At 45.9% G+C, this 19,842-nt stretch overlaps 1 protein-coding gene across 4 annotated transcripts in view; it reads right to left on the bottom strand.

Annotated features, from left to right (window-relative positions):
* Positions 1-19,842, bottom strand: part of FLNA (filamin A) — a 119,779-nt gene that overhangs the window by 23,188 nt on the left and 76,749 nt on the right. For all 4 annotated transcript variants that reach the window (XM_063936402.1, XM_063936404.1, XM_063936403.1 and 1 more), the window contains exons 3-28: positions 17,459-17,707; positions 17,149-17,246; positions 15,126-15,273; positions 14,918-15,036; positions 14,201-14,278; positions 13,944-14,106; positions 12,695-12,895; positions 8,730-8,867; positions 7,871-7,997; positions 7,589-7,725; positions 7,282-7,475; positions 6,959-7,072; positions 6,742-6,885; positions 6,290-6,413; positions 5,489-5,649; positions 4,808-4,898; positions 4,513-4,682; positions 4,309-4,426; positions 3,927-4,189; positions 2,771-3,368; positions 2,518-2,691; positions 2,264-2,426; positions 2,025-2,185; positions 1,711-1,881; positions 1,478-1,601; positions 1,201-1,357 (exon numbers count right to left, since the gene is read on the bottom strand). In XM_063936402.1, coding sequence (XP_063792472.1) covers positions 1,201-1,357; positions 1,478-1,601; positions 1,711-1,881; positions 2,025-2,185; positions 2,264-2,426; positions 2,518-2,691; positions 2,771-3,368; positions 3,927-4,189; positions 4,309-4,426; positions 4,513-4,682; positions 4,808-4,898; positions 5,489-5,649; positions 6,290-6,413; positions 6,742-6,885; positions 6,959-7,072; positions 7,282-7,475; positions 7,589-7,725; positions 7,871-7,997; positions 8,730-8,867; positions 12,695-12,895; positions 13,944-14,106; positions 14,201-14,278; positions 14,918-15,036; positions 15,126-15,273; positions 17,149-17,246; positions 17,459-17,707 — 4,385 coding nt within the window. The remainder of the gene's footprint in view (positions 1-1,200; positions 1,358-1,477; positions 1,602-1,710; positions 1,882-2,024; positions 2,186-2,263; positions 2,427-2,517; positions 2,692-2,770; positions 3,369-3,926; positions 4,190-4,308; positions 4,427-4,512; positions 4,683-4,807; positions 4,899-5,488; positions 5,650-6,289; positions 6,414-6,741; positions 6,886-6,958; positions 7,073-7,281; positions 7,476-7,588; positions 7,726-7,870; positions 7,998-8,729; positions 8,868-12,694; positions 12,896-13,943; positions 14,107-14,200; positions 14,279-14,917; positions 15,037-15,125; positions 15,274-17,148; positions 17,247-17,458; positions 17,708-19,842) is intronic.

Genomic DNA, 19,842 nt, shown 5'->3' with positions numbered 1-19,842 from the left:
CCTCCACACCAATATCGTCCTCATACATGTCGACACCACGTACCGACACACACCGCAAACTCACAGGGAATGCTCTAATGAAGACAGGACCCACTAGCCCTTTTGGGGAGACAGAGGGAGAGTCTGCCAGCACACACCACAAAGCGCTATATATACAAGGGATATCCTTATATTAAGTGCTCCCTTATAGCTGCTTTAATATATATATATATATATAGCCATTAATGTGCCCCCCCTCTCTGTTTTACCCTGTTTCTGTAGTGCAGTGCAGGGGAGAGACCTGGGAGCCGTTCTGACCAGCGGAGCTGTGACAGAAAATGGCGCCGTGTGCTGAGGAGATAGGCCCCGCCCCTTTTTCGGCGGGTTCTTCTCCCGCTATTTTTCCAGTCAGGCAGGGGTTAAATATCTCCATATAGCCCCTATGGGCTATATGTGAGGTATTTTTAGCCTTGTATAAGGTTTATATTTGCCTCTCAGAGCGCCCCCCCCCAGCGCTCTGCACCCTCAGTGACTGCCCAGTGAAGTGTGCTGAGAGGAAAATGGCGCACAGCTGCAGTGCTGTGCGCTACCTTATGAAGACTGAGGAGTCTTCAGCCGCCGGTTTCCGGACCTCTTCACGCTTCAGCATCTGCAAGGGGGTCGGCGGCGCGGCTCCGGGACCGGACTCCACGGCTGGGCCTGTGTTCGATCCCTCTGGAGCTAATGGTGTCCAGTAGCCAAGCAGCAAATCCACTCTGCATGCAGGTGAGTTTACTACTTTCCCCCTAAGTCCCACGTTGCAGTGATCCTGTTGCCAGCAGGACTCACTGTAAAGAAAAAAACCTAAACTAAACTTTCTCTAAGCAGCTCTTTAGGAGAGCCACCTAGATTGCACCCTTCTCGTTCGGGCACAAAATCTAACTGGAGTCTGGAGGAGGGTCATAGGGGGAGGAGCCAGTGCACACCACCTGACCTAGTAAAGCTTTACTTTTTTGTGCCCTGTCTCCTGCGGAGCCGCTATTCCCCATGGTCCTTTCAGGAACCCCAGCATCCACTTAGGACGATAGAGAAACTGCTGCAAAAGGTAGGTAGGTCATAACTGGCATCATTGGTAATGCAAGGAGCCGACGCTACAAGTTTGGACAACCATAGGAGCAGATTGGATCTTATCCAACCAAAATAGTTACCAAAAGTGGTTTTTGATTACACCAAGACACTCACTGTGATCTGTACAGCAAGGAGACCTTCTCCAGCATCCTTGGCATCAATGGTAAATTCCACAGGTAGACTTGCAGGAACACCAGTAGTATTTAATCCTGGACCACTGGCCTTTACTTTACTGGCGTCATGAGTGGGCAAAACCTTTACTTTAAATGGACTGCAGGGGAACAGAGCAACACAGGGATCATTTAATGTGCACCAGCTACTCAATCTGCTACCATATACATGCAGCAGGGATCTACAGACAGATACAATTGGCAGATATAGGATTACTAACCTCCGTGGCACCTCCTCGTCCCCATATAGTACTGCGATGTTGTATGGTCCCTCGCGACTAGGCACATAATTGACAGTCTGAACGCCATCTCCATTATCCACAATCTCCACTGGCTCTACAATACCTAAAGAAAGCAAAGGACACCCCAGTGTATCTTCTAAAAAAGAACTAACCATGAAACCACAAGAATTCCTAAAGATGGGAAAGTATGCACATTTCAGAAGCAAACTTACCCTTTGGACCTTGCACCTTGACTTGTAATGGAGCAACACCAGCCTTGCTTGTATCCACACTGAAAGATTGTGGGACATTTGCCCTCACCAGCCCTGGGCTTAGTCCTGGACCAGAGCACTTCACTTTAGAGCTATCAATGACATCGCTCACTGGAACCTTGAAAGGGCTACCTGCAGAGTCATAAAGCAAGCTCAGTTTGCATGGCATCATGCAATTACTAGTAATTTCAAGTGAACAGTTATGTGCAATCTTACAGAACAGATCCTTGGATGTTCCTACCTTTTGACCGAAATTAAATATTCATAGGTCTCACCTGGAACTTGATGTCCACCATATGTGACGTTTAAGCTGTAAGTGCCAGGCTCGTATGGGACATATTCTACCGAGCAGCTGCCATCCTTGTTATCAGTGCAGGACATCTTTGCCTCAGATGGCCCTTCAACAGCCAATCCCAGGCCACCGGTACCTGCTCCCCTGCAGAACCGAAGAGTTTGAGTTATCTGCAGTTCTACCACATTCCACTGCACGATTGCAGATCATAAGAAGCATTACCTGGTTTCAACAGTGAATTTATTGGGCTTGTTTGTTGTCCCACTCTGGATGCCAGGACCATGAACTCTGACCCTACTTGGGTCACAGCCCTCTGTCACTGGAACCGTGAAAGGACTCTTTGGTGCAGGACTTCCATCATAGGTCACATCTACAGAATGAATACCTGAGCACACAGAACACACCAGTAAATAAGTAATTTACCATTCAGCTATAACCACAGACTGATCTCACAAGCTGAACACTAATGCTCTCACCTTCCTCATAAGGAGTGTATTCCACCTTGTATGTCCCATCCCCATTATCTTGCACATAGGCATCGGTTAAATTGCCAGAAGGGTTAGATACCCTAGTTTTGACATATGGACCTCCATTTTTTGTTAGAGCCCGAGCATCCACATTGAATTCTGTAGTTGCTTCTCTGAAGACACCTAGAAAAGTACACAATGTTCAAGACATCGCACTGCTAATCACAACCAATAATAAAAACAATACAGGTCATTACCACACCTTTTCCTTCCACACCAGGCCCATAGACCTTAACACCAGTTGTGTCAACAGCTGGTTTCACCTGCAGCTTGCTAGGGAAGTTGGGCACCATTTGACCTCCATACTTTATGGTAATTGTGTAGATTCCGGGGTAGAGTGGGATGTAGGTAATCGTGTAGGTTCCATCCCCATTGTCCTGGATATGTACTTCAGCTTGCATGCCAGTGTCCGAAATAATTTCTATTGTTAACTCAGCACTGCCAGCATTGGAGCAGTCAACATTAAACTTGCCAGCTTCTCCAACCTGCGCATTTTCCAGGCCTGGGCCAGAGCAAGTCACCTTGGATGGGTCGAAACATGGTTCAATCTTTGCCTTGAACGGAGAGCCAGGTATATGAGTGTCGGCAAAAAGGATATTAATATTGTAGTCGCCAGGGTCTGTAGGCAGATAGGACACTGAGCAGGTTCCATCTCCATTGTCCAGACATTCTATCTTGGCTTCACAGGGGCCTTCAACACTCAAACCAAGCCCTCCTTGGCCAGCACCTTTAGTATCAATTGTGAATGGGGTAGATGCACCAACATTGCCTCCCTTTAGTCCAGGCCCATAAGCTTTAACCTATATGACAAATAGAACAAAACAAAAAAAAATTAATTTAGACAAATTACTGATGAGCTAAGGGTCCACCATAACAAATATCCTCTGCACACTTTACAAATGCTGAGAAAAGCTATCCTACACTCCCAAAGCCATACTGCCCCAAGCAGTCCTAGCACATTAACCATTAGGAATGGTGGTGTGGCAGGACTTTGATATTTTGAATAGCTGATCCATTATGTTCCAGGTAAATGAACACGTCCCTCTATGCATCTTTTCCAATAAGCAGAACAAAGTGCTGCTTAGTGGGGTTCAGGTTTACATAAAGGTGAAAGAAATCCATCCTTCGTGAAGTTTTTATATACTGTAAAGCTTTTCTGCGTTGTCACCCCCTCCCCACCCCAAACATCATCCTGGTTCCCCGCTGTTAGATCAAGTTATTTTTTCCAGAATACTAATCAATAAATTAAGCTTCATGTTCTGATTTTAGATAGCAATTTCAAAGTCACGCCACCATAAAAAAAATTATATGTAGTGAAAAAAAAAATAGCCACCTGAAGCACTCAATATAGAACTTGCCTTTGAAGGATTAGTAGGTGGAACAGCTTCCACAGGGAATGGGCTCCCAGGCACTGGGACTCCATCATAAGTAACCTCCACTTCATAAGGACCTTCCTCACGAGGTATAAATTTGACAGTGCTATTATCGGGACTTAAGCCTGGCTCCACTTTGCAATGAACAGGCTTGTTGGATGGGCCTGTAATTTTGGAAGCCACTTTGCCTTGTCCCCCAGCACCTTTCGATTTCACAGTAAACTCCTGGTCCTTTCCCACTTCCACCTCTGAAGTAGAGAAAAAAAATATATATATATTCGTGTAAAGCAAACATCCGCCAATAACACCAGAAGTCTATAGGAAAGTTCTAAAGGAGCTGCTGCCCACATAGGTCTAAAATACGTACTGTCACCAAGTCCAGAAACCTTGATCTTGCTGAGGTCCAGAGTGGGAGCAATGCTCACAGGGAATGGGCTTTTGGGTATATGGTCCCCTCCGTAAGTCACATTCACACCCAAGTTACCCTAAAAGGAGCATTCATATGCTGTAGTAAAAATAATGCAATTTATGGACTTCCGATTATACACATTCCTAACATTACACAGCTTACCTGTTGCACGGGTGTGTATTTAACAGTGTAAGAGTTGTCGAGGTTATCTATGATGTCCAAGTCCCTCACGGCATCTCCTTTAGCTGGCCCAGTGAAGTTCACATCTAGCTTGGCCTTGCCAGCTGCCTTTGTGTTGACTGTGAAATGAGTGGGTTTTCCAAGTTCTACACCTAAAAAATCAAACATTTGCATGTAAAAGCTTAAACAGGTATTTCACCAATCTACACAGACCATGGCACAAGAGCATCACAGATAGTCATGCTTAGAACCAGAAATGCTCGGCACTCCAGCTTACCACTCTTATTCAGTCCTGGTCCTTCAGCCTTCACTTTGCTAGCATCATGAGATGGATCAACCTTAATGCGAATAGGGCTCATGGGAGTGGCCTACATAGATAACACAAGTAGAGTTTATAGACTGTGGTGTGACGTTTGCCTACCAGTTTCTACAGTAACACATGAAAGGCCTAGACTCAATGTGTTTTACTGCTTGAAATAATCCCGTCTTACTGTGAATTCTATATAGAAACATAGAATTTGTCGGCAGATAAGAACCACTTGGCCCATCTAGTCTGCCCCTTTTTTTTTTTTTTTTTTTATATTATTTTTATCTCTAACCTTATTTGATCCTTATTTCTTTGTAAGGATATCCTTATGTCTATCCCATGCATGTTTAAATTGCTCTACTGTCTTAGCCTCTACCACCTCTGATGGGAGGCTATTCCACTTGTCCACTACCCTTTCTGTGAAATAATTTTTCCGCAAATTTCCCCTGAACCTCCCCCCCTCCAGTCTCAGTGCATGTCCTCGTGTCCTATTGCTTCTCTTCATTTGGAGAATGTTTCCCTCCTGGACTTTGTTAAAACCCTTGATATATTTGAAAGTTTCTATCATGTCCCCCCCTTTCCCTTCTCTGCTCCAAACTATACATATTGAGATTTCTTAGTCTTTCTGGGTATGTTTTGTGATGTAGTCACCTGGCCAGCAAACAGAACCATGATGGTGTAACTCCCGGCTCCTGGAGGGGTGTATTTCACCGTAAAGGTGTCATTGTCGTTGCGGATGATGTCGAAGTTTATGTCGGCTTCAGCTGGACCCACTACGCCTGGAGCGCATTTAATTCCAATACTGACATCCCCTGAGGAGAGATTAGCACAGGAAAGTCTGTCACCAGAGTCTTGGCAGAAGTCTGTGGCTCACTGACTAGATGAGAAGTTAAGTATAGCTTACAAAACAGGACTGAAAATGACTGATGTATGACCTAATCCATACAGCTGCAGTAGGTGGCAGCCATTCACATCCAATATGGCCACAATCAAGTAACTGGACCTAAATGGGGCGATTTAATGGTTTATCATTCCCTTCTTAAGTGACAAAAGCTATTAAATTGTTAAACATCTGAATGTGCTGAAGTTAAGAGGATACCAAGCACTTTAGACGGGAGCACAAACCACCCAATTGCCCCCATGGAGTGAATGAAACATACTGTCATGCAGTCTATTCAGGCGGCAGGTTTCATTTGCGTAGGAGGGAGGTTGTTACACAAGACCCTAGGAAGCCAACGCTCAGTCTGAAGACTGGCCAGCAGACGGCACTCACCATGCTGTTTTCTCTTTAGAATTGTACTATTTCCGTAATATAGTGAACAGTGTATTGGAGATGTAGCTATGACTACAGGTGATTGTTGAAGGGGGACCACACGCACTTAAGTTTAGACCATGGTAAAAGCTGCTGGATGCGATTTTCTTGACATCTGCCACTACATCCTGTCCACTCACCTTGTCCTGCTTCTGTACAGTCCACCGTAAAGTAAGTGGGTTCATGAGCTTTCAAACCAGTTTTTGCAACACCAGGTCCATAAACTTTCACTTTGTTGGGGTGGCTGCCAGCACCAATACTCATCTAGAACACAATTAGATTTAATTAGTTCCATCAAAGCCCCACCTTCCAAAGTCATTCCTATCATTAGTTAAATGCAGAGATTGTGTTCAGGGAATTTAATAGTCCAATGCCATTGTAGTTCAGAAACGTCACTGGACTGGGGAAGTCACTTCACTACTTAATCCAGACTAAGAGCATCCCTCCTTATCTGCAAGCCTATGTCTTTCAGATTCCACTCTCCAGGGATTATAACACAAAGGATAATGTTAACCATCTTCAAAGTCTCCTTTGCGGCGGCATAGGCATAACACAAAGATTAGGACGTTAGGTGATGCAGTGCCAGGCTTACCCTGAAGGGGCTATTTGGTATATTCACTCCACCCCAAGACACCAATGCTGTGTGTTTCAATGATTTCTTAGGCAGGTAGCTACAGCTGTATGTTCCATTGCCATTATCCTTGGTGGTGACATCAACTGGGTTCCCTTCGGCATCCTGAAAGAATGGACAGGTTGAAGACTCATTCCAGATTTGGTTCCCCTTCAAAACCAGGACGACAGGCACTTACCTGTATGGACACCTTTAGGGGAGCTTTTCCTCCTTGTTTGGCATCAACTGTGAATTCTGCAGGTTTATTAATGGCCAATCCGGTCTTCTCCAGCCCAGGGCCATAGGCCTTTACCTTTAACAAAGGAAAAAGGATAAAATAACCAAATAAATAATCAAAACTTCAGCTAAACTGTTCAGTTAGAAGTGCTGATCATTCATTAAAGTGGAAGCAGCTAATCCGGTAATTAAGGATAGTGGAAAAATCCGTTTTACTTTCACAGCCTTCCACACCCCAACCCCCCTCAAGGATTGTCCCTACTACGCCAATACTCCAACGCTTACTTTCTCTGGATAGAAATCTTTAGGAGCAGCTTTGATTTCGGCCATGAAGGGGCTCAGTTTGATATCTTCATTATTGCACAATACATGCACGGCATATTCCCCAGCCTCCAGTGGCCAGTAGCGCACATCACATGACCCATCTCCTTTATCATCACACTCAATCTTTGCTTGAGAAGGACCTTCCACAGAAAACCCTGCAAAGAGATTAGACATGACACTTAACAGTTCTTTAGTGATGGCTATTCTACCACCTCCCCAAGTAGGTAACTTTAAAGACCATTTCCTCCAATCAGTAAAAGAAACTTACCTAAAGTACCCACGTCATCACCAATAGCTTCAACCACAAAGTCAGCAGATTTACCAACAACTCCCCCTTCCAGTCCAGGGCCCCATGCACGTACTTTCTGAGGACCACATTCTGTGCCGACCTTCACCTCAAAAGGACTGTTTGAAGGAAACTGGTTAGTAAAATTAAGAACCTCAAGTCAAAAAGCCATTAACACATACTCAGCCAGTAGGATCACACAAGAGTAAATGCCTGAGCCAAGTAACTAAGATTACATAATCGCACAAGACTACTCTTGCTCACCTTCTTGGAATGTTCTGTCCTCCCCAAGTGATGGTAACTATATAGTTCCCAGGGGTGGTTGGATAGTATTCAAAACTATAGACCCCATCTCCCAAGTCCTTCTGCTTGACACGTTCCTCTGTTCCCTCTGTGTGGATAACAAGTTGTTTGAGTAATACACACTTAGATCACCTTGGCTGTAAAGGTACTTAGGGGTTTATTTACTAAGCCTTGGATGGCGATAAAGTAGACAGAAAAAAAAAAAGTACCAGACAATCAGATCCTTACTGCCATGTCACAGGCTGGATTTTAAAAAATGAGTTAGGAGCTGGTTGGCTGGTACTTTATATCTTACTGTACCTCTACCCAAGGCTTAATAAGTAGACCCCTTAGTCACATTCGGCATGTGTTGTCCAGACAATGACAGACAGTTGAGCCCTGTAGGCACGACCTTGCTCTATCATAGAGCCATCAGTTTTTACTGATGTCTATATGATTGGGCCATTTTATCGTATGCTCTATGTATCCCTGCAGCAACGGGGCAAAACAAAGGTTATTTGAAATTGGAAACCCCACCAATATCCACATCCTCCTTCCCCAGCCTTATACTTTAATAAGGCCATACTGAAGTGGGTAGACGGCTGCTTGGGGCAGGCCAACAAAGAGGCAAGGGGCCTATGTGTCCTGTAACAGCCTAAAAAGATATGTGAAGTTGCGGTTAGAAGATCTCCATGGCAATTAACTGTGGTAAGCCACCAAAAACATAAGCCATAAAGACCACTTATTTTCATTAGTTCCCCAGAGTGTATTACACATGTAAAGATTAGAGAGCTTCAATAACCAGAGGAAGCAGTGGGCACATGTCCCAACATTTACTCACTTGGTCCCTTGATCACAACTTTCAGTTCTCCGCTTCCTGCTCCTTTCGTGTAGACCTTGAAGTCTGCAGTCTCCTTCACACGCACGCCCTTTGGCTGCAAGCCACGACCCACAGCACGGCAGGCACTGGGATTTGAAGCTAAACATGGAACCAGGCACATAACACGTTTTAAATTTCAGCAAGCAAAAACTGAGCACATCCAAAACAAGACTAAATGACATGGACAATAAGGAACACAGGTTTCTGGAACAAAAACAGATGCACAAGTCCATGCATACGACTCCATCTGCATCCTTCCAAATCGTTTTACTGTACATAAACCTCAGGACTAGACTAGCAGATTTTCATTTTACGTAACGGTTTGAGTCCCTGGTAAAACAGCATTTGTATACAGCAAGTGTGATACTAAGCTCAGAGTAGTAGCACAGATCTAGAACCTTCAGAAACCACACAACACACTGCATGCAGAAATACCGTAAAGCCTTCACATCCCCCAAGCAAGCAGAGGGGACACTGCAACAAGAGACAGGAGAGATCCAGCAGGCTGACCACCTTCCCCAGGTGAAGGCATGAGGGAGAGAAAAGAAAAATACACAAAGTTTCGACAGCAAGAGGAACTCTGAGAAAGCAATAGGTTGGAAGGACAGAGACAAGTACCGAGACATCAGGGAGCTGCCACCTTCTTTACTATTATAGTGCAATTGCAGTAACACTAAACTGGAGTAAGGAAGGCCGGACAACTGCAATAAGATGCTGGCACCGATAATCGTAATGAATAGACCTTAGATGGAACCAGACAGTAGCTCTATATGGTGCAGATACATTTTCTATGCATTTGGTAAAACTTAAAAAGTAATCTTTGGTTTCCTACAGTGTTCTACAAAATGTATGATGTGAGCACCACAATGCATTATACTAAGGCAAGCACTAGTACCCTGCTCTCCTGTTACCCCCTGGCCTAGTAGTGCCAGCACTAGTACCCTTGCTCTCGTGTTACCCCCACAGGCCTAGTAATGCCAGCACTAGTACCCTGCTCTCGTGTTACCCCCTGGCCTAGTAGTGCCAGCACTAGTACCCTGCTCTCGTGTTACCCCCACAGGCCTAGTAATGCCAGCACTAGTACCCTGCTCTCGTGTTACCCCCACAGGCCTAGTAATGCCAGCACTAGTACCCTGCTCTCGTGTCACCCTGGCCTAGTAGTGCCAGCACTAGTACCCTGCTCTCGTGTTACCCCCTGGCCTAGTAGTGCCAGCACTAGTACCCTGCTCTCGTGTTACCCCCTGGCCTAGTAGTGCCAGCACTAGTACCCTGCTCTCGTGTTACCCCCACAGGCCTAGTAGTGCCAGCACTAGTACCCTGCTCTCGTGTTACCCCCACAGGCCTAGTAATGCCAGCACTAGTACCCTGCTCTCGTGTTACCCCCACAGGCCTAGTAATGCCAGCACTAGTAAACTGCTCTTGTGTCACCCTGGCCTAGTAGTGCCAGCACTAGTACCCTGCTCTCGTGTTACCCCCTGGCCTAGTAGTGCCAGCACTAGTACCCTGCTCTCGTGTTACCCCCTGGCCTAGTAGTGCCAGCACTAGTACCCTGCTCTCGTGTTACCCCCACAGGCCTAGTAATGCCAGCACTAGTACCCTCCTCTCGTGTTACCCCCTGGCCTAGTAGTGCCAGCACTAGTACCCTGCTCTCGTGTTACCCCCACAGGCCTAGTAATGCCAGCACTAGTAAACTGCTCGTGTCACCCTGGCCTAGTAGTGCCAGCACTAGTACCCTGCTCTCGTGTTACCCCCACAGGCCTAGTAATGCCAGCACTAGTACCCTGCTCTCGTGTTACCCCCTGGCCTAGTAGTGCCAGCACTAGTACCCTGCTCTCGTGTTACCCCCACAGGCCTAGTAATGCCAGCACTAGTACCCTGCTCTCGTGTTACCCCCACAGGCCTAGTAATGCCAGCACTAGTAAACTGCTCGTGTCACCCTGGCCTAGTAGTGCCAGCACTAGTACCCTGCTCTCGTGTTACCCCCACAGGCCTAGTAATGCCAGCACTAGTACCCTGCTCTCGTGTTACCCCCACAGGCCTAGTAATGCCAGCACTAGTAAACTGCTCGTGTCACCCTGGCCTAGTAGTGCCAGCACTAGTACCCTGCTCTCGTGTTACCCCCACAGGCCTAGTAATGCCAGCACTAGTACCCTGCTCTCGTGTTACCCCCTGGCCTAGTAGTGCCAGCACTAGTACCCTGCTCTCGTGTTACCCCCACAGGCCTAGTAATGCCAGCACTAGTACCCTGCTCTCGTGTTACCCCCACAGGCCTAGTAATGCCAGCACTAGTACCCTGCTCTCGTGTCACCCTGGCCTAGTAGTGCCAGCACTAGTACCCTGCTCTCGTGTTACCCCCTGGCCTAGTAGTGCCAGCACTAGTACCCTGCTCTCGTGTTACCCCCTGGCCTAGTAGTGCCAGCACTAGTACCCTGCTCTCGTGTTACCCCCACAGGCCTAGTAGTGCCAGCACTAGTACCCTGCTCTCGTGTTACCCCCACAGGCCTAGTAATGCCAGCACTAGTACCCTGCTCTCGTGTTACCCCCACAGGCCTAGTAATGCCAGCACTAGTAAACTGCTCTTGTGTCACCCTGGCCTAGTAGTGCCAGCACTAGTACCCTGCTCTCGTGTTACCCCCTGGCCTAGTAGTGCCAGCACTAGTACCCTGCTCTCGTGTTACCCCCACAGGCCTAGTAATGCCAGCACTAGTACCCTGCTCTCGTGTTACCCCCACAGGCCTAGTAATGCCAGCACTAGTAAACTGCTCTTGTGTCACCCTGGCCTAGTAGTGCCAGCACTAGTACCCTGCTCTCGTGTTACCCCCTGGCCTAGTAGTGCCAGCACTAGTACCCTGCTCTCGTGTTACCCCCTGGCCTAGTAGTGCCAGCACTAGTACCCTGCTCTCGTGTTACCCCCACAGGCCTAGTAATGCCAGCACTAGTACCCTCCTCTCGTGTTACCCCCTGGCCTAGTAGTGCCAGCACTAGTACCCTGCTCTCGTGTTACCCCCACAGGCCTAGTAATGCCAGCACTAGTAAACTGCTCGTGTCACCCTGGCCTAGTAGTGCCAGCACTAGTACCCTGCTCTCGTGTTACCCCCACAGGCCTAGTAATGCCAGCACTAGTACCCTGCTCTCGTGTTACCCCCTGGCCTAGTAGTGCCAGCACTAGTACCCTGCTCTCGTGTTACCCCCACAGGCCTAGTAATGCCAGCACTAGTAAACTGCTCTTGTGTCACCCTGGCCTAGTAGTGCCAGCACTAGTACCCTGCTCTCGTGTTACCCCCTGGCCTAGTAGTGCCAGCACTAGTACCCTGCTCTCGTGTTACCCCCTGGCCTAGTAGTGCCAGCACTAGTACCTTGCTCTCGTGTTACCCCCTGGCCTAGTAGTGCCAGCACTAGTACCCTGCTCTCTTGTTACCCCACAGGCCTAGTAATACCAGCACTAATACACCACTCTCGTGTGACACCGCAGGCCTAGTAGTGCCAGCACTAATACACCACTCTCGTGTCACCCCGCAGGCCTGGTAGTGCCAGCACTAGTAGAATGTGTTTGTATAGTGGTAGCAGTGACTACTGCATGCTAGGTTTACTACGAACCTCTGCTAATCTCTTTCATGGACCATTCTAAACACTACATTACAGTATTTGCGTTCACAATGGTCAATCTAACCACTTCCATATGCACCACTTTTAGTGCATAACTAAATCCAGTCCCACGCATTGCCACCTACTATCGTTTTAACAGATCTAGAAGGTAATGCGCTGCTAGATTGATAAAAAAACCACTGCTTGGCAGGGAACTTAAGCACTAAGACTTTGTCTAAGTAGTATTCCATCTGGATAATGCACAAAACGTGCTTGTTTTATTTGGTCCACCACATGAAAAGGTAGGGAAAAGGTCCTGAGAGTAGAAGGGAGGATCGCACCTTGACCAATGGTGACTGTGTAAGGGCTCTTCGGAATCTGCACTCCAGCAAACGTTATGAAAATGGTATAGACCCCCTCAATGGTGGGTTTGTAGGTGCAACGGTATGTACTGCTACCCTTATCCTCCAACAAAACCTCTGATGTATCCTTCTTCCCATTGGGGTCCTGGATTAAGACTTCCACTTCACCAAGACCAGCACCTGAAAGTAGAGATTTCCCAATGTAAAACAGCAGTAAGCAAAACAGAGGCAAGTTTAATATATTTCTTGCTTGGCATGTACAGACAGATTACTGGGATTAATGTACCCTCAGCTTTTCCTACCATTACTTTGCTTTTGGGTATAACTTGTTACATTGGACCATAAGAGGGGGGGAAAAAAAAAAAAAAAAAAAAAAAAAAAAAGGTTAATTTCCTACTAGAATGTGAACATTTAATAACCACCTGCATTGGGCAGAGTTTGACGACTCGTTACCTTTACAATCAGTTTTGCATCGGCTGAACACGTGTCACCTAAACTGCCATTTTGAGGGTTATACAAGACCAACCATTAATCCACTGTACCAGTTCAGCCCACAAAATCGCTGCCTCCACATTGCCCAACTGCTAGGTCAGAGGTTCTCAAACACGGTCCTCAAGGCACCGCAACAGTCTAGTTTAGGAATAGCCATGGCTCAGCACAGATGGTTAAGTCAAATTGACTAAGGTGCCAAGTCACCTGTGACCAAGCATTGATAAAACTTAACAGCTGGACCATTGGGGTGCCTTGAGGACCACCTTTGAGAACCTGTGCTAGGCTTTAATCATCCCAGGTGTCTGCAAGTCATGTCTCTGTAGCCTGTTCCCTAGACACCACACTGAAGATAAACCTATTACAGCTAAGAGCCCTCTTTAGAACATGAATAGAACATATCACAGAAGTTAAGAGATAACTTACTACATTTTGCATTAAAACTCCCAAATATGCTAATTTCAGCCCAAAAACCATCTCAAGTGTGCACAAACTAACACTACAGGGCAGAGTGAGTGGCAGACCGGGCAAATTAAACTCTTTCAAGAGGAGACAGCTGGTATAAATAGGATGCCCAAGATTTGGAGGCCTAATAAATTGGCTGCTACAGACTACAGGATTAACAGCTTTCAACAGCACCATGTGCACCAAGACTGCACAGATACAGCTGCTGGTGGACACACAAGCAGCAGGCCTTAGCAGGAGAACTACCAGTCACCAGTTCATGTATTAATCCTACCTGCCGTGAAGATCTCAAAGTAGGTGGTCTTATTGGCAATGTTTCCGGCGGGCTCAAGACCAGGTCCCTGAGCAGTTACTTTACTGGCATCCCCATGAGATTTGTCCACATTGACCTCAAAGGGGCTTTTGGCAATGTGCTGCCCAGCAAACAGGACAGTGACCTGGGGAAGGAAGATTGGACAAGCGAAGCTTTATAAAAGGATTCAAGTGCAAAGAATCTCCTGAAATCTAGTATGGGCATGTAAAATATCTCACCTTGTGCATCCCAGTCACTTTAGGAATATAGTAGACTGAGAAGGTTCTATTCTTGTCATTGTTGGCTGTTACTTTCGCCTGAAAAGACAGATGCACGATAAGCCCTCTGCATGAATGGACAAGATTAGATTAATTTCTCAGGTCTTCCACCAACTAACGCAACAGTCAGCTGCCCTGTGCAGTTCAGTTTCCTCCAGCATTCTGTCTTACACATTTATCCTCATAAATCTAGCACCAATACACTACACAGTGCAATATGCCAGACGCCAGTGAGCCTACAGGTCCCGTTTGATATGAAACGCTTTTATATCTGAGCAAGACCATCTGTATCCAGAGCACAACAGAATGGGGCATGGAAAAAAAGGCTACAGAGTCAGTGACTCCATCGCACATAAACAAGTGTTGCATAGCAAATTAATCGGCAGAGTCTCCTAGTGCGTCCCAGTCGCAGAGCATTGCTACTAAAGAGCTTTGCGCCCGACGCAAGCGGAATCTCACCAGACCTGGCGCGCTGATAGGGGCTGTTTGGAGCCACTTCAGCAAAGATATCGGAGGACACATCTGTATGAAAAGATTTAACAGTGCAATTACACAAGGCTCACACATCCACAATGTATTCCAGTGGATAACGTACACTACATAGCCGGAAAGGTGATCCTTTTCTGCGGGGTGCTTCATGCTATGCACCAAAAAGCAATTGATGATCGTTCATCTTACCTCTTCTCTGTGTCCTGCAGGATCCTCCACATATACAATGACCTCGCCAAGCCCGGCGCTGATGGTTTCTACGGTGAATTCGGCACGTTTTTTCACCATGTTGCCAGTTGGTTCAATACCTGCAGCAATCCAAGCGAGTAATTGGTATACAAAGTGGATCAGGAGCACTGCAGCAACAGGGAATACAGAGTAGAACACACTAACGCACCTGGCCCGTAAGCTCTGGCTTTCTTGGGGTTAAGTTTGGGTCGGAGGGGAGCACCAGGCTTCAGTTTTGCTTTAGGGAACTGGGACAGGTATGTCATGACGGAATGCTCATCTACATTCGGGTCCACAATTTCCTCAGGAGTGATCACCTGTAGAACACAAATTTACATATTTGCATGAAAAGCGTTCATCTCCCCCGATAATGGATGTACTGTATCAAGCTGGGTACACGCCTAAAGATTTCTCTGTCTAGTGGGAACAATCGGGTAATGTATGGGAACAAATGACAATCAACCATCTGCTCCCTAATGATAAAAAACTATTGTTGTTCAGATAAATTTGTAAATCAAACAGATTTATCCGTCTGAATGACCATTGTCTATTTATCAGTGTTTGGGAGCAAATGGTCAATTGTAATTTGCTCTCATACATTACCAGATTGCTGTTCTCACCAGACAGATAAGGTGGGTACACACCTAACGATTTATGACGTATCGGTCTGTCCAAAGCTAACATTACCGGAAGAAGCCAACATACATTTTAGCTTAATGCTGTGAAATGTAAGTCTCAGTAGGTACAAGTCTGCTATTCATTGTAACAAGAACATTTCAGATTTTGTTCAGTATTGCTAGATAAGGCATCATTGCTCATGAAACCCATCAATATAAATTAGTAGTCATATACAAGGGTGTAAGCTACCATAGATGCAGGGAGTGCAGCTGCATGGGGCACGGAGCAGAGAGGGGCCCACCCACCTTCTCTGTCAGTTACATGTGTTATATACATTTTTCACCATAGGCGGTTACAAAGGGGTGCTTACAAACCTTTGCATTGGGGCCTGCAATATATTTAGGTATTCCCCTGGACCGGCTTATTGTAATGTGGTATAAAATTGGAGGGTGTTACTGTATGTTACATAAAATGAACTGGGGCACTAATCTGGCACAATATGTGGAAGCACTATAGTGCGGCATGAGCAGAGGACACTGTATGCCATAACGTGAATTGGGGGTACTGTATTGCATAACGTGCCTTAAAATGTGACAATCTGAACTAGGACACTAGTATGGGGTACAATATTTACTAACATAAACCTAACATAATGGAACATAAACCAAACACCTGCTGCAGATAGGCATTGCCATGGGCCCACAAAGTTCTGCCTACAGCCCTGGACAAAGAATTCCTAGAAGTCTTTTAAATAGCCAAATACTCAGCCCGATGTGCTACAGTTTACCATACACTTGAACGATACTTGCTAGAATCAACCAATGAAATGACTGTACTGATCGATTATTGTTTAGTGTAGGGACAGAAGCGAAAATTGTTCACAGCCTGAAAGCAGGCGACAAACTTGATCGTTTGGTTATCAAACCAGTCTGGTGGGCTCAACCATTGTTCGGCCGACTCCACATGGGGGAAAGTCCATTTATTATTTTCTGCTGTTTTAATGTGCACCCAGTTGACCAATTCGATTATAGTGCTTGTTGCATCTAAAAGGACCATTTCGCCTCAATGTGGCTACACCCATGTAAAGTACAGGTGTTTTTGAATATGTCGGTTCGCCACCTGAGGCTGCGAGCAGAAATGTGCACTTGTTGCTACATTCGGGCATGAATGCCACAATTTAATTACTCTGTTAGGGCGCCCATTAATTAGCACCATGGTATAACAATCGAATTCCTCCATAGGAACAGAGATTGCAGCCACACATCATTCAGCGTATGGAGGAGGTACGATTATTAGTCTGTCACTTCTTCCCTTATCTGTCCGCTAGGAAAGTTGCACTAATCATGTGATCTATGGCTGGTTTAACTTCTCTATTGATTGTAGACCTAAAGGCTAAATAGCCGGTTCCTGTCACAAGGTCTGGGAAACAAGTTACAGATATGGAAGGTTGGACAGAGTTCTGATGGACCTTTAAACATTTGAGTCAGTTTGGGAGCTCTGAGTGTAACCAAGAAGTGGCAATGGTTAGCTAATGGGAAAGCTCAAGAACCTAATATTTGTTCCCTGATGCCCACCTGAGGGATTCCCAACCAGTCATCGGCCTGCTGCATGGCTTCACGTGCATTATCCACGGGTTTGCTGGTGTCCCAAGAGTCCCAGTCAGGGCACAGACCTATCAGACAAAACAGATTAGTCAGGAATGATTAGGAACCCAAGCATAAACCTTAGTGGTAATCATAATGGCCTCCTACAGATAAAGTCATCTGACTATGGATGCACATGGCTACTAACAGACGTTAGTAGATGCAGCAAGCTGTCTACTTCAAATTTAGATTAGAATCTAGACCATATCTGAAACAGTTATGAACAAGTCATGGCACCTACCAGGAGCACAGCTGTCAACCAGGGCACCCAGAGCTCGGCCGCTTTGCCAATCTCTGCTAAAGTTCGTAACGGGAAGCTGTGGCAGCTTGTTCTGGATCCATCCCAGTAGTCTTTGCTTAGGAGTCTGCTTCTTAACCTCCTCATCCTCCTCTTCATCCCACATTGGCATGGAGATTGAATAGTGCAGAATAAGGGTCCAGATGAGACCCAGGATGAGTTTAAGGTTGCCATCAACAATTGCTTTGCTGTCTGGGGAATAAGAAAAAGGGATTCTGTCAATTTTGATTAGTCAGACATGCGCTAGAAAATAAAACTCCACCTTTAAGCCCTTTAAAATTGCATATAAAAAAAGACTCCCGCTCTGCAAAACATGCAGTATAATGTTCAGTAACCGCATTTAGCATACAGAATAGTAAAGTGATAAATTGTCAACACTAAGAATATTTGCAGCTTCAGCATAAGATCGGCAGTCTGACCCTCAAGGCTGTATGCAATGTTCAGACAGTGTTTAGTCTGAGGCAATAAGATTTCCTTGAATAACACAGTGATACGGCCAGTGCGAGACCATGGACTTCTAGATAGATTTAAACATGGGTCATGCCTTCACCTAGTATATGTCTGCATTAACCCTTTGCACAACAGAGCTACTGAACAGTTGAATGCCACCAACATGTCTTCCATACACTGCCAGGCACAGTATGTAAGCCCCACCAACCATGTGTGATCACAGGTCTCCTACATACTACCAGGCACAGTATGGATGTCAGTCTTACATGTATATTCTCAGGAGTAGGAGCATTTGCTCCCTATACAGCAATATTAAAGTTCTGAGAGATTAGTTTTTGTTGCAGTCAACATGTTTGAGACGTCCGTCCCCTATTCCACATGTATCTCATACATATGGAAGGTGTAACTTCCAGAGATCTGCAAGGAAGCAGTTGTCATCAAGCTTTGCATGGAAGTACCTAAAACAGGTGCTACAAAAAGAAAAAACCCAACCCAAAACAACGCACACCCTAACGCAGACAATGCTCCCCCACTGGAGTGCAGCCAACAGGCTTCATTTTCAAGTCCTCCAATTGAAATGCATGACAACATTGTGATAAAGATGCAACACTAGGATGCCATCTGTAAACCGCAACATCTGTCACACACAACCTTAGGAAACGCATGTGTTCCCAAAGTCGAATTATACTATGCACTGCCAAGCCACACACAAAAAGTTCAACTTTAAGGGGAAGGGGCGGGGGTTTGGGGGGAGCAAGCCAGTCGTCCAACATCCATTTCACAAAGACCTAATTGTTTCCAGGCAGAGGGCAAGGTGCTTTGCTTTTGACATTTGCCTACATTGCTCAAAGGCATCTCAATGCTGTAACCAATACAGAATGAAGCCACAGAATGAGGCCTTGGCTTAATACATTTAACACATGCATATTTGAAAGCAAATAAATGTCTGAGTTTTCAATGAGCAAGAGAGGACAAGGGAGGTGGGGGGTTAGTCATGTCTTCCAAGCGTCTGCTGCTCCCAAAGTCACAACTGGGACGATTACCAAGCTCTCCGAAACAAGCTAGGTTACAGAGCAAATCCTTACATGGAGCCAAAGTGCTGATCACAAGCAGCAATGTGAAGAGATTTCAAGGTGGCTACAGAGTACACAGCAGAAGCTGGAGGTTACACATGAAAGGCAGAAGCTGGTCTGGAATGTATAAGGCCATAGAGAAGGTGCTCCAGGCTCTTCCAGTATCATCTTCTTGGCTTCACACTGTTTGTGACCAGTTCTGTCAAACTGAATAGAGATCACAGCTTCCTCTGGCACTTCTATAACATGTCAAGTATGGAACCAGCTCAACAGATCTGAATGTAGCCTATTAATAGGAACCGATGATCTGACTTGAGGCCCCAAAACATTTAGGAAAAAAAACAAAAACAAATCAGTCTATCAACAACCTTATGAACTGAACCTTCGTGCTGACTGGGCCAGCATGCTAACCACTGTGCCACCGCACTGCCCATAAACCCTAGACAAATATTGATACGCTAAAAACCAGCTTGGTGAAGACCTACTGGAGAAACCAAAACTGGTCATGCAGCTTTGTAACTTGCTATGCAAACCGACTGAATGGCGACGTCTCTCCAGCTGTTGTGAAACAACAAGTCCCAGGATGCCCTGTCACAGTTCTCCTATTAGGGAATGATAAACCTGTGGTGGGGAATGCTGGGATATGAAGTCCCACGACAGCTGGGGAGCCACAGGTTGATCCTCAGGATTCTAAAATGGAGCATTGCCCACAGAAAGCTAATTTAGACATCTTATCAAATCAAATTCTGTTCTCCAGTCATTGCCTTAGCTGGATGTCGGCATCTGTATTTAAAGCAAGCTTAA

Source organism: Pseudophryne corroboree, chromosome 8 (assembly GCF_028390025.1).
Source record: "Pseudophryne corroboree isolate aPseCor3 chromosome 8, aPseCor3.hap2, whole genome shotgun sequence".
Classification (NCBI taxonomy): Eukaryota; Metazoa; Chordata; class Amphibia; order Anura; family Myobatrachidae; genus Pseudophryne; species Pseudophryne corroboree.
This window is presented reverse-complemented; position numbering and strand designations above follow the sequence as displayed.